At 49.4% G+C, this 14,466-nt stretch overlaps 1 protein-coding gene across 7 annotated transcripts in view; it reads left to right on the top strand.

Moving 5' to 3' along the window:
- Positions 1-14,466, top strand: part of NECTIN1 (nectin cell adhesion molecule 1) — a 107,744-nt gene that overhangs the window by 43,002 nt on the left and 50,276 nt on the right. For all 7 annotated transcript variants that reach the window (XR_007506000.1, XM_049800195.1, XM_049800189.1 and 4 more), the window contains exons 2-5: positions 4,908-5,258; positions 5,963-6,265; positions 6,696-6,813; positions 11,010-11,161. Coding sequence is in view for 6 of the 7 variants with exons in the window: in XM_049800195.1 (XP_049656152.1) it covers positions 4,908-5,258; positions 5,963-6,265; positions 6,696-6,813; positions 11,010-11,161 (924 nt within the window). In the remaining variant the exon portion in view is untranslated. The remainder of the gene's footprint in view (positions 1-4,907; positions 5,259-5,962; positions 6,266-6,695; positions 6,814-11,009; positions 11,162-14,466) is intronic.

The raw sequence follows: 14,466 nt of genomic DNA on the forward strand, positions 1-14,466 counted from the left end.
CTATATGGGGGAGCAAGAACCAGATTTGCAAGTGTGGGAGCCTCAATGTAACAGCACCTCCCGGGCTTTTAGGAGGAAGGGTTGTCAGGTGCAAGAGCCACCAGCTGCCACTTAGTCCGCTCCCTCCCCAGCACCCGTCACACACGAGGAGTCCAGACCTTCCCAGCCCACTGCCTGTGCTGCAGGGCACCATGAGTTCTGCACGGTGCCCCCAAGGCCTTGCATGACCTAGTAAATATCTGGGTTTGGGATCGTGGGGAAAGGCATCAACACAAACCACTTCAGAGGCCAAGGTGGAGGAGTAGGATCTCAGAGGTCTCCACTAATGAGGTCTTGGCACCAACATGTCTTTGGCACTCAGCTGGGCCTTTTTTACTGCTTTTGGTCCTTAACAAAAAATTAACACCAAAAACCTAATGAGTAAAACACATCTCGGCAAGCTTCAACCTATATAGCTAATCCTTCCTCGTGTGCTGGCTGCCCTCTGGGAGGTGTCAGAGTGGATTGGTGGGCACTGGAAGATCTGGCATAGGAACCGATGATGGCAGGATGTATCCCAAGCCTTTTCTCTGCCGTACCGACCACACACATCATTCAGCAAAGAAAAAGCAAGGCGAACCCCAGCGCTGCACATGCACACACACATCCCGCTTAATATGTTCAAGCCTCTCCAGAGGCTGATTAGTGATTTTATTTTCTCCTCCTCTCCCGGCCTTGCACACTCATTGCCATCAATTATCTATGCATTTGCTGTGATGAATTATTGAGTGTATAACGGGGAGAGGGAAGACCCGCCATCCCAGCTCAGTCACCTTGCAAACAAAAGCTCCCCAGAGCATGATGGCCGCTAGTTTGCCCTCTGGCTTCTGATTTAGGATGGGGAGCATGGGATCCAGTGACTTGCAAAACCCCTTTACTCCCTCTGTTCCCCTTCCTCATCATTGCTGTTGAGGTGTGGGTGTTATTGCCATGGTATGGAGCAGAGCAATGGGTGCATTATTTCCCTGATGAGAGGCTTGGAGGAGCGGAATGCGAAGAGTTTACCCTGTCTTGCAAAAGAGCCACGAGTTACTCAGTCACCTGGAAAGGAAACACGATTTCCGCAGAGTGTTTGGGGTTTTTGGGGGTATTTTTTGTTTGTTTTGTTTTGTTATTTCTTCTGCTGGTTTTTTTTTTTCCCCTTTTCCCCTGAAGCCTCTAGAAAGTTTGGAATGTGTTTTTGTTAAAGCTGCTACATGCAGGGGCCTGAATTCCAGCTTTAGCAGCGTTTTGTTGTTGGCAAACAGTCCTCAGCTGGCATCAGCTTTTTCCCTAGACGAAAGTCTGACTCTTTACACCTGGGCAGAGGTGGGTTCTGCAGGACCATTCTGGGGTCTGGTTCAGGGTCAAATTCATCAGCACCAAAGTCTGCTGTTTCTCCAATTTGTGTCCAAGTACAGTCTGCACTGATGCATAACTCTCATGGCAGGGGTCGGGTAGAAGGGGGAGCGTAGGACTGGGAATTGTTACTACTACTTAATGTCAAGAAAAATAACTTGATTTTTAAAAAGGTCATTCATTAATTTGCAGAGAAATCATAGCATAAAGAAAGGGCATAGTAATGATGAAGTGAGGGATTGGGTTGATCTCTCTCGTGATATATATCACATTCTCTGCCAGGTTAGCTGGCAATATCTTTATTTAAGGGGCACATCTTAGGTGCCCATCCCTGGGCAGTGGTGGCCTTCAGCCTGGTGTAGCCTCCTGCGTGCAGTGCTCCTCGTCCGCACACCCTGCTAGGAAGACACCGTCCTGTCCTCCCAGCTGCCCTGCAAGAGCAACTCCGAGGAGAAGCTGGTGGCTTTCCGTCCTCTCCTCTCTGGGGTTTGGCTCATCTCTTGCTTTTCTGGCGCTGTAAGGAGGTGCTGGGCCACGACTTCCTGCTGTCGCGAACAGGGCCTCTTTTACTGGGATGTTGAAAGCCTGGTTCAAAGGGAACCGCTGAGGCCTGTGGGGGGTCAGGGAGCTTGTTTTAGGAGTGGAGCCAGCTGTGCCATCGCCCCAGCCCCAGGCAGGCTCTGCTCGGGGGCATGGACCCTTCATGAAAGAGGTGGGGACCGGTGCTGATGAATCCGCTCTCCTCCAGCCTTGGGAGAAAGAGGGAGTGCTGAGCACACCTACAGCCAGGCAGCCGTGAGATGGGCGGCAGGTTGTTCCCAGGGCCTTTGCTACGTGATTGCTTTTGCTCTCTGGCAAGCTCCCACATGCTTTGCAAGGCTCTAAAGACTTCAGAGCCAGACTGCTTGGCAAAGCTGTTGCTCACCTCCGCGGGTGTGGGCAATTCTGCAAGAGGCTCTCTCACCTCCGGGGTAGAAGGAGCAGCATATGTTGCAAAGCATGTTGGAGACATCTCCCCCCTCCCCATCCACCCGTTCTTTCCTCAAATCCCAGCATAGCGTTATCTAAACCCAGCCCTGCTCTGCACCCAGCGCTCTCATTTCATCAGGAAGGCTGTTGTGGGCCATGGGGTCCCACAGGGCACAGGCCAGGCCGGTGTCAGAAAAGTCTTTTCACTGTGTCTTACTGCCTGGACATTCTTCTCCAGTAGGCCAGTGCCTCCGGGTGGCATGGAAAGACATGGTCCAGCTGTGACTTTATCAGAGCAGAAACATTCCTTCCCTCTGGTTTCTGGAGGGACATGCATGGCAAAAATGGCCCTGGCTACACTGGGAGGGGGAACGTGCAACCCTGCCAGCTCAGCTGACAGCCTCTGAGGACTTGATGGCTTCATGCGTGCAGGCACATGAGGGCACCGGTGCTTTCTGTGGCTGTAAGCAGTGCTGAAAAACATTTTTCAGCACCCAGCTGCAATGCTAGGGTGTGGGGCAAACCAGCGCTTGACTCAGGGAAGGGGGCAAGTTCACACAAAGCTCTAGAGACCGAGTTTCGGTCTTAACTGCTGACGACTGTGGTCAGCTGATGGCGTCTCATGGCCGGGCTAGATTGTTGAGGCTTGTCCTCAGGGTCACAGGCTTGGCACAGAGGGAAGGAGAAGGGGAGAAAGAAGAGGCTTAGATGAGATGTGGGGACTGAGATCAGTCTGAGTACAGCAGGCATGGAGTGAGGGGACAACATGGGAGCGTGCCGAGAGGACGGTAAAGGTGGTGTTTGTGGGTGAGAAGACTTTTGTATGCCTGCACTTGTGTGTGTGTGAAACTGCAGGAAGGAGTCTTTTGCTCAGGTTCACATGTAGAAGTCATAGGGCACATCTACTGAGGACTGTGGGGGTTAAGACCAAGTTCATTTTGGCCTTGCACAGGGAGCCCGTTCTTCCCCTGGAAGGACAGGGTGGGGGTGACATTTCAGAAATGCTCTGTCCCCTCAGTTAGACGATGCTGTCCTGTTTCTCTTGCTATGCATTTTTTCTTTCCCCAGCTTCTCTGTCTTTCATTACCCTTTCATGTTCCTCACTCTTTGTACATCTTTCTTTTTTTATTACCCCTTTCTTTCCTTTACTCTCAGGCTCCCAGAATACATCCAGTTTCAGATTCTGCCAGAAGCAGTGAGCAAAACCTGCTTTTCTTGTTCTTACCACCTTGCTTCTCTGTTGTATTTATCATATAAATACTGGCTGTATAATTACCAGAGCATTATCTTTAAACATACAGATTAGGGAAAGACACAGTGGCAGCCAAAGATGAATTTCAGGGTCGGTCTGGTGGGAGACATTTTTCTCCAGCTGTAAGGGGAGGAATCGACTGAGACAGAATAGCAGTCATGAACACCAGCCACCACTTTTCCCAAGCATGTTTCATCTTTACTCCACAGAATCAAGATGGAAGGTTCCTAAATGCAGCCACTTCTGGGGTTAAAAAAAGGCCACAGAAATGATCTAGATCATGCAGGTAGATCATGCAAGGTATATAGGCGCTGCTGTAAATCTATTCTTATATGGGAACTATTCATAGAATCATAGAATCATGGAATGGTTTGGGTTGGAAGGGACCTTAAAGATCACCTAGTTCCAACCCCCCTGCCATGGGCAGGGACACCTTCCACTAGACCAGGTTGCTCCAAGCCCCATCCGACCTGGCCTTGAACACTGCCAGGGATGGGGCATCCACAACTTCTCTGAGCAACCTGTTCCAGTGCCTCACCACGCTCACAGTGAAGAACTTCTTCCTTACAGCTAATCTAAATCTACCCTCTTTCAGTTTAAAGCCATTACCTCTTGTCCTATCCCCTTGTAAAAGATCCCTCTCCAGCTTTCTTGTAGGCCCCCTTTTGGTACCAAAAGGCTGCTATAAGGTCTCCCTGCAGCCTTCTTTTCTCCAGACTGAACAACCCCAACTCTTTCAGCCTGTCTTCATAGGAGAGATGCTGCAGCTATTGCTACTCTGAAATCAGGGCTGAGTCTTTGCAGCTCATTTAATTACTGATGCATTTCCAATAGGATTAAATGGATATCTGAGTGTGTGTTAGCATATGTTAGGACATGCTATGGTGATAAATATCAGTGTTTTCATATGCCTCCAGATACGCATGCTCTGTATATTTACAATAACTGATTTACTGTCATCCAAAGTTGAAGACAAAAAGAAGGGAAGTATTATTGATCCAACCTAGTGCCTTTTGGTGATCGTGAGTCCTAGGCTGGCTGCAGAGCATTAGGGCTGGTCGTAGTGAAGTGTGAACCCCAGTTGTGGGAAGGAAGGTGTTTATGAACAGGAATGGAGCTGCAGGTGAGTGCAGGTAGTTGCAGAAGGTACTGAGTGCCTGTAGCCATAGACTGCTCTTGTATCAGCCATGCCAAGAAGCAGCAAATGGAATAAATAAAGGAGTTCATGGGCCTGATGTCCAAGAACCATTCTTTTTCTCTCTTCCTCTGAGAAGTACACGTATATTCATGTCTTTCCATTTTATTGCAGGGCTGCAAGCTCAGACTGTCTTAGTCAATGACACAGTCTCGGGGTTTATCGGGACAGATGTGGTCCTGCACTGCAGCTTCACCAATCCGCTCCCCAATGTGAAGATAACGCAGGTCACGTGGCAGAAAGCTACCAATGGCTCCAAGCAGAATGTGGCCATCTATAACCCTGCCATGGGGGTCTCCATCCTCTCTCCCTACAAAGAGCGAGTGACTTTCCGGAATCCTTCCTTCAAAGATGGCACCATTCAGCTCTCTCGGCTAGAGCTGGAGGATGAGGGAGTTTACATCTGTGAGTTTGCTACCTTCCCAACTGGCAACCGGGAAAGTCAACTCAACCTCACTGTGCTGGGTAAGATACTGGACAAGCTTTGTAGTGTGAACCATTGCCTCCAGTTAAACAGATCTCGAGGAACCTGACAGTCATGTCCTGGGAGCTCAGGGCAAAAGTGAATCTCAGATGTAAATTTTACCTATGATGATCTTTCAAGTTGACTGTAAAGAGGTGAAGAGCAGAGAACCCAGGGTAGGTGGTTCACTGAGCTAGCACAGGAATGCCTCTTCCTCTTTCAAAGCCTCAGTTCCGCTATCGCTTAATGCAGATGCAATAACAGTGACCTGTTCCGTAAGGGAGTGGTGACTTTTAATGAGCTGGTGGCTGTCAAGTGAACAGAGAGAAAAGACAACAGAGAGATCCTAAGCACAAGTAGAGCTTGTCCGTGGAGCTTAGGGTTGTGAGCGAATATACCCCACCTAAGGTCTGCACGATTCATTTGCTCTCCAATTTTGGCTTCTCATTCTCACATAGGGCTGAAAACCTATTGCAGGAAAGGATTGACTTTCCATCATTTATCTGTACATCTAGGGCACCTCCACCATTCTTTCCCCAGAGTAGGTTGCTGGCAATTTGCGGCAGCTCTGGATTCACCACAAGGTCTGTCACAGGCTCAGTGGTGCTAGATGGCTCTAGGGTTGTAGTAGAGAGGGTAGCATTGCTTTTCTAACCAACCCTTTGTACCCTTTTCTCCTCCTCCTCCTTTTTGCGCTTCCTTGCAGCCAAGCCCACAAATCGGATGGAGGGCACCAAGCGGCCACTTATTGCTAAGTCTGGCAGGACAGAAAAGATCTTGGTAGCTACCTGCACCTCCTCTAATGGGAAGCCCCCCAGCACTGTCACCTGGGACACCAAGCTCAAAGGGGAAGCGGAGTTTCAGGAGATCCGGAATAGCAATGGCACCATCACAGTGATCAGCCGGTACCGGCTGGTGCCGAGCCGGGAAGCCCACCGGCAGCAGCTAATGTGCGTGGTCAATTACCAGCTGGACCGCTTCACCGATAGCATGACCCTCAACGTGCAGTGTAAGTGAGCATGGGTAGGGCTGGAGAGCAGTGCTCCATGGTCAGTCCCAGGGGTGGGTGATAAAGTTTGGCAAAAGAGGAGTTTTCTGAAGGGAATACGTTGGTCTGGTGGAGGCACTGAAGTAGGGGGCTGCTCTGTTTTTCTGGAGAGTGAAAACTGAAGTGATCATGGAATAATCATATGCTTTCTCTTTTCCACACCTTCTTTCTCTCTGCCTCTGCCACATCCCTTTGTTCCTGCCCTTCTTTCTCTCCTTCATTCACCCTCTCTCACATCCCTTGTCCCACCATCTTTCCCATGTTGCAATCTCTCTCCTTCTCCCACCCCTGCCCCCTCATCTCTTCCTATTTCATTTTCTCCCTCTTGCTTTTCCATAACTCTTTCCTCTCCTTTTCCATCGTGCTTTTCTATCTTTTTCATCCCCTGCAGATGAGCCAGAAGTCACTATTGAGGGCTTTGATGGCAACTGGTTTCTCAACCGGAAGGATGTGAAGCTGATATGCAAATCTGATGCCAACCCCCCAGCTCACACCTATGAATGGAAGCTGTAAGTGCCTACAGTGCTTCTGCTCTCAGCAGCACATATGATCTTCGAACAGGGCCAAGGAGTCTCTGTAGAAACCTCAGTCACCCTCTGGTCAATTAGGGCCCAGTCCCATTACTGTCAGTGGTGTCACTCCAAGGTAAAACCTGTGCATGTGAGGGGAGAGCTGGACACTTGTAGTTGCTGGAGCTGTGCACCTGCAGAATGCTCAGAGCCGATTCTGGTTCCCTGGCACAGCTCTGCCAGGAGGCCCTCGTTGCACAGGGACCAGAACTAATTTCTTTATTTGCGAACCAGGGAAGGTGCTGTCTTCAGCCTTTGCCTTTCTTGCTCACCCCCTCCTGTGCTGGCCATCCTCTGAAGCTGAGCTCGTCAGATCCAAAACAAGGCCTACTGCCCTGCCAGCCCTGTCTAGAGGGCAGCCTGTGCTTTAGAGGCAGGCAATGCAGTGTTTGAAGCAACTAGGGCGATGGACTTGTTTTGGGTGGGTGGGCTTTATCTGAAGTTTCCCATGGCCCGTGGCCCCAGCTGACAGAGCTGGGGCTAGCATTTTAGTTGAGCCACACAGAGCCACCTCACCTTGCGATGGACAGAGGTTATCCCTTGTCTTTCAGCTGGGTCTTCCTCTAGTGTCTTCCAGTTGAGTCTCAGGAGGGAAGGGCAGTGGGTAAGGATCATACACCCCCCGGCTCTACCACGCTGGGATGGAGCTTGCCACCAGCGCAGTGCAGCCTCAATACCCACGATAACTTCCTGTTCTCGCTTCGCTGGAATAATATTCTGCCCTGGTGATGTGAAGCGGCTGAGATATGACAAGGTGAATAATTTGCCCAGCACCACTAAGTGCTTCAGTAACAGAGCTGGAAAAGAACCCAGGATTTCCCTTCCTTCAAGGGGCACAAATAGCACAAAATTTGTCTGTGTGTAAGAAAACCTTTCACTGGAATCAGCCCCAGCTGTAAGCAGGAGCTCCCCTTTGGAGCACTCATCCCCACATGACTGACATTAAACAGAAGCAATTCCTCGTCCTCCAGGGTTTCAGCTTTTGGCTGAACACACTAAAGGGACTGAAAAGTGAGCAAGGGGTGTCTGGGGAGTCGGATGGGAATTGATGCAACCTGATGTGGTTCTCTCTCCCTCTCTATTCTATAAGCACTCACGTAGCTTTAAAAAAGAAAGATCAAATGGATCCTTTCTTCTTTTCAGCTGGCATTTGTCATGAGGAAAGAGGCTCTCAAAATGGCTTTGCAAAGAGCTAGGCATATTCTCTCTCATTTTGCTTCCTACATCAAACTGTTCACAGTGAAAGTCTGAAGAGGATTGTTTTTCTTGCCTTTTTTCTAGTTCTCATCCCCAGCTCTCTCCCTCTGTTGGTTCTGCCAGCTCGACTTAAACTCCGAGGGGACTCTCTGGGTTCCTCACAACATTGCCAGGAATGTGTTAGAGGCAAAGATACCCCTTGTGGCACCCAAGGCAGAAGAGATCCCAGTTTAGGCTATCTCTGTGTAGCAGAGCTGACGAATTGAGCTAAGCGAGCCTTTTGAGATGAAGCTGGGGACAGGAGGCAGGTTTTCTCTCTGCTTTTGGGCAAGTCATTTCAGCCCTTTGTTCTGGTATTGCTCACATGCGGGGCTGGAGGCTGAGCGCTTTCTGAGCTCCTGGGCATCAGGTTCTCCATGGCAGGAGCTCTGTTGCTGTGTATAGACACAGCCAGCAGCACAAGCGTCCCCTGATCTCTGTTGGGGCAATCTGCTCCTGCTGTGATAGTAATGCTGAAGGCAGGCTGAGAGCTGAAGCACGGGGTAACCAGGTGCCAAACGTCTCAGCCAGGTGATGTTTCTCTAGCCCAGGACAGGAAAGAGGGTTAGTTACCAACGAGGCTCAAACACAACAGGGAATGCAGGTGTCAGGGCTAAGCATGGCGCTGCATGACCGAGTCTGAGTATTATGTGTCATTTGCACACCTGCTTTACACACTGCGCTGGTAATAAATTCATCTCTGGCAGAAACGGTTCTTGAGAACAGCACATCTTTAAGCCAGGCATTGAGTTGGTCCCTCTGTGCTTGTGTGATTGATGATTATTTTTTTTTTTAACACTAGAAAGAGTTGTTTTCCTATGGATTCTCTGTGAGCTGAGTATATGCCTATTTGTCTGTCTTTAGCCTGCAAGTGCTTCTTGACTTACAGCTAAGAGTCTGGGAGCATCAATACTTTGCTTTGAGAAGGAACTGTGGGGAGAAAAATGGAGAGAGAGAAAGCATGGAATTAAAGAGTACAGGTTTCTAAGCCCGATAGCGCTTCAGTCCAATTCCCCAGCCTCTCCCTTTTTGCACACTTTGTGGGTCATTTAGGACCGAGTATAGGATTATTGACCTGAGCAGATGGAAAGGAAAGATGGAGTGCAGCTGAAAGTAAGGAGAATGGAATCAGAAGAAGAGGGAAGTAGAGAGTGAGAGAGAGCAAGTGAGACTGGGGGAAATAGAAGCAGAAAGGGAGGAGGAAGAAAAAGCTGGGGTACAGAGTTGCCCCCTGGCTCTTTCAGCCCAGTCTCCTGCTCTCCCGTTCTTAGTCCCAGGCTGCCTATGAGTGGGGCCCTGCAAGAAAGAGGCAAACCAAGCAAGTGGGATGAAAGCCTGATAAATAACTGTACTGCAGCCAGCCACCTAGGCATGTGGCGCATAGGCGTGTAGGGAGGTAAGAAATGGGAATCAGATCCATGGCCATCCCCTTCCTTCCCACAGTGCCACTTTGGTAAAATTAAACTGATTCCTCATTTCTTTGGCTGGGTAGCCAGAGAAATAGCCACCAGCATCTTTGGTTTATCCATGTGCTTGTATGTGCCTCTTCCCCTTCCTGGGGCTCAGGAAGCAATTACTGCTGATGATGTTTTGCTCCTGCCTGGAATGTAAAAACCAGCCATGCTTTCCTCTCCTCTCATTTGGATCATGATGAGCAACAGTCAGGGGAGCTGTTAGAGGAAGCAATAGCCTTTTTTAGCATCCCACACCACAGTCTTTGGATGTGCCCTTGTGTTTGTAGATTCAGGGCCCTATAGGCAGAGGACCAACGTTAGGCTATTCTATTCTTCCATCAGCTTTGGGATCATTGGCTTGATATGACTGGGAAGGTCTAATGAGTTTGCTATACATATGTGCCTATGTCTATATGTAGACATGAAAAATATGTGCGTGTGCATTTAGGCACTTCTTTACAAGTCTAATTATACCCCCATTATTCCCTTTTGTTTCTTACAAATTGCTGACAATATGTGCACATTTTTGTTGGGAGGAGGGGAAAGAACTCCTTGAGTAATTTTTAATTGCCTAAGAGAAGTAATTACTTTACTTTGCTTCAGTAATTAAGAATAACCAGGCCATGTGTGTCTTTTCCTAACACACAGGGGTTTTTTTTATTTTTTATCTGCCTTTGTTCATTTATTCTGTGTATCTCTAGACTTAGTTTAGCATTATTGCAGTTTCACACTTATCTGACTATAATGACATAGGCAAGTCATAGATGGCAGGGCTCTAAATCAGCACTGCTTTACTCCAGCTTGAGTTGCAATTAACACTGGCTGATCAGCTGCACAGGAGAGTTACATGGGCAGGAAACAGGAGTAAAGCAAGGTCAAGCTGGTGTCCCATTCCTGTGTTTTCCATCAAATGGAAAGTCAGGGATGGAGGAACACCCTGAAGATGAGCCCGCTAAAGGCGAGACACCTGAAACAAGAGTGACCTGGCCATCTTAACCTAAGCTTGTACCTACTTGGGGATTGTGCTGGAAAATGAACCGCTTTAAGGCTTTGAGTCTGTTTTCTGGATAGGGGAGAACATAGAGTGAAAGTGTTCCACATCCTGTTAGCCAAATCCAGGGGGCTGTATGTGACCCAAATATGTCCAATCTCCCTTGTGATCACAGAGAAGGGGAAAAAAACCACAATCCATGTAAAGAACCTGATTCTCATCATGCAGTGGATTTACCCTGGAGACACTCTACTGACTTTTTTCTGTAATGCTGCTGTCTGAGGGTTTGGTTTCAAGGCTGACTACATTAATGGGTATTTTCCAGCCAGCACCACTAGGTTCTGGACCTGCCCAATGGCAAGTGCAGAACCAGCATGTCAGTGTCACCTCTGCAATACTGCTTGACCCTACTGAGTATCATCTCTGGGGTCAACCATGATCTTTGTTTCCCCTAGGCCAAACGGGACTCTTCCAGGGAGCGTGGAAATCCAGAACAATACCATCTACTTTAAAGGGCCTGTCTCCTACAGCGTGGCTGGCACCTACATCTGTGAGGCCTCCAACGCCATTGGTACACGGTCGGGCTTGGTGGAAGTCAATGTCACAGGTAGGAAAACACTCGGTGTGCTTTGAAAGACCGAAGAGGAGGAGGAGGTGGGGAGAGGACAGTGTGAGCGGCTGACAAATACCAGTCATCTGTCTGAGTCACCAGTGTCTCCTAGGGGTGGGGAGTTTCATGATGCAAAGGGAGCAGTAAAGTTCCTTGGTTTGCACCAGTTTTGCACTGGTTTGCCTTGGATTTTTTTCTCCTTTCCTCTTGTTGTCTTTTCCTTTCTTACACCAAGATACGTTCCGTTTGTTTCCCCCTTGTCTTCTGCTTTGGATTCAGAGAGATCATTGGACATGTTAAAAGTGAAGACATGTCAAGGAGATATTTGTTAGAGGGTAGAAGAAGGAGTAGGATGAGGATATAGACTGCCACTGAGGCAGTAAAGCATGAGATGGATGAGTCATTTGTTCAGGATGATGTTTGGTGTTTCTGATGTTAGGCAGTTCTCGTGATTTTTCATTTGTGCTCCTTCCAATGCCACGTTGGTCTGTGCACTTGCTCACCTGGCTGCCACAGATTACTGAGAGGCTGTGAGCACTTGAGTAGCTTTGTCTGGATTCCAGAAAGGAATAACATCACAGGACGCAGGCAATGGGAAGTGATGCTGTGTGATGTCATATGAGACAGAAGGAATTTGATGACTTGCAAATCAGTGTAGCCACAGGAGTGAGGAGAAGACGTGGATATGCCTAGGTAGTGTCAGGGAGAGAGAGTGATGTCAAGAAGTAGGTTAAAGAGAAGAAATAACATATGGCAATAGCCTGATTTCAGAGACACAAAGTTATATCGCAAGGCATCACCAAAGGGGAAAAGTGGCTTTTGGTGCTTTGAGAGCGGGGAAAGCAAGTTTACCCCATTTCTTTGGGGTAAAAGGAGCGATTTGTTTTATCAGTGGGTTAATGACAGGCAGTGACCAGCATTTGTGGGTCTCATAAGAGAGATGGAAGTACCTCTTGCAGTAGTGAGTTGGAGCACTGCCACCCTGCAATAAGCTCCGGGTTCTCAGGGGACAGAGGAGGGAGTGACCATCTGATGAAGCAGCACTGCCTGCCTGGGAGATATGCCTGGCAGCTGGGACTACCTGCCAAGGCTCTCCTCTGGCCCCCCAGGTGGCCAGCAGCACTGTGGGGGCTCAGCGCTGGTCTCCTTTCGGTGCTCCCCCTATACCCCAGCATAGGACCATTGCCAGGTGGGCAGGCAGCACAAACCACGGCATATGGCCACTTTTCCAGCTGGGCTCACAGCAGGGACCGTGGGGTGTTGTAGATCCAGACCTTCTCTCTCTGGGGAGAGCAGCAGGACTGTGACTGCAGCCAGGTGAGCGGGAGAGCAGCAGGCTGCCTGCATCCTGGAAATACCTCAGACAGCACAGGTGCATACAAGCTGGATGGGCAATGAGGCACACTGGGGGTTCCCAAGGTGTGGGAAATAAAGGACAAGTCCCCCAGGATTGTTAGCCCTTCCTGCTGTCCAGACTGAGGCAAATCAGAGCGCCCGCTGTTCTGATAGCAGGCCACCTCTCTGAGCCACCCCAGTCCTTGAAGAGTTGTCTAACCTGAGAGTGATGAAATGGGCTTCTCAGAGGGGCTGAGCTCCAGCCCCCTCCACCTGCCCTCTACAGTGCTGAGCAAGTGTAAAGAGGAGGCCCGGGCAGCTGACCTCCTGAAATTAGCAATAACACTATGTTTGGCACCCTCACCACCTCAGCTCCCCTCTTCTGTAACATGGGTAAACCAGGCTAATCTTCCTCTATCCAAGTGCTTGGAGGTCAATGGATGGGATGTGCTAATTAGATGCTAATTACCAACTATTTATTTATGATCATTATCACTGTAGCAGGCCTTTAATTCACACCTCCTGTCCTGGATCCCTGCCCGCTGAGTTGTTCCCAGTATATGCTTTTCTCTGGGGGATTTTTCATTTGCCAGTGAAAGGCACCACAATAACAAAGCTCTTTGTTCAGGACAGACGTGGAGCAGCACCCGCCCTGCCCAGCCCTGCCCAACCGCCCGAAGCTGGGGGAAGGTCGTGGCCAAAATCTGTTCAGCCGCTGGCCATTTTATGGGAGTTGCCACCGAAGGCACTGTGTTTCTGGGACAGTGCAGGCAACTGCCTGGTACAAACTGAGCAGACTCCCTTCCCATTAGCAATAGAAAACCATCCTACTTAGTAACAAGCACCTTGGGTCACATTTGAAAGGCTGATCAGAGGGAAAAAGCCTACAAACTCAGTCCCCAGTCGCAGAGAAAGAGGTGGGATAGGTATTGCAGAAGACAACTTAGAGAGGAGCAGGCTCTCTTCACCATGTCTCATTTTCCAATTCTGCATAGCCTGTATGTCCATTTCTTGGTGTTGCTCTGTCTACCCAACCACCCAGTATCTCTTGAGGTGTCAGGACACATGTTCCCAAACACCAGATACAGCCCTCTCTTCATATTTCCTGCTGCCACCTGCCAGGGTTTTATCTATCTCAGCATCACAATAGCATTGCAGCCCGGGTGGGCTGCACCGACTCGCCTGCGTGGGCATGGGCTCCTCTAGGGACAAGGATCTGTGGGTTCCACCTCCGAGGTTTGGTTAATGTCTCCCTTCCTGATGGTTTTTTCAGGGGACTGGTAGAGCATTGTTCGCATGCTCGATCAGCGCAGTGCTGGCAAGGGAAGCGGGGACTGGCAGGATTTCTGGGGAATGACTTTGGGTTGATGTCTGCCTGCCTGCAATCTCAATTTATTCCCAAAGGTCCGAATTGTGGGGTTGAGGTTAAATGAGAGGGAAGGAAGGGCACACCCACAGCTGTCCTGTTAGGAGGGATTAGCAGCCAACCCGTTAGGCCAGGCCTCCGCCACATAAAAAATCCATTTTTAATAATTCATGGAATCTGAATATGTTTATCCAGTTCTCCCTAAGGACCGATTAGGTCAGTGCTGGGGAGGGCTCAGCCGTCTTCGCTCAGCTATTACAGGTACATTTGTTTGGGTCTCGCAGGCAATTTAGGGATTGTCAGTGGACCACGAAACCTCTTTCAAGAGCTGCATGCAATAAATGGAGTTCAATCTAGTGAGCAGCCAGCCTTGGGAGAAAAAAAAACACAGAAGGCTGATGCAGAGAAAGCCCTGCAGTGGCTTTTCCCCCTCCTGTCTCCCTGCGTACAGGCATCCCTCCTCCTGCTACCCAGCATCCTTCCTCCCAGCCCCAGCCCCAGAGAGGAGGAGTGCAGGGCTAGTTCAGCCCCCTCATGGGGAGGGTGATTTGTTCAGGGGGAGAAGGCTGAACGCTTCTATTAGAGTTATAGCGCATTAAAG

The sequence above is a fragment of the Accipiter gentilis genome, chromosome 5, assembly GCF_929443795.1.
Source record: "Accipiter gentilis chromosome 5, bAccGen1.1, whole genome shotgun sequence".
Classification (NCBI taxonomy): Eukaryota; Metazoa; Chordata; class Aves; order Accipitriformes; family Accipitridae; genus Astur; species Astur gentilis.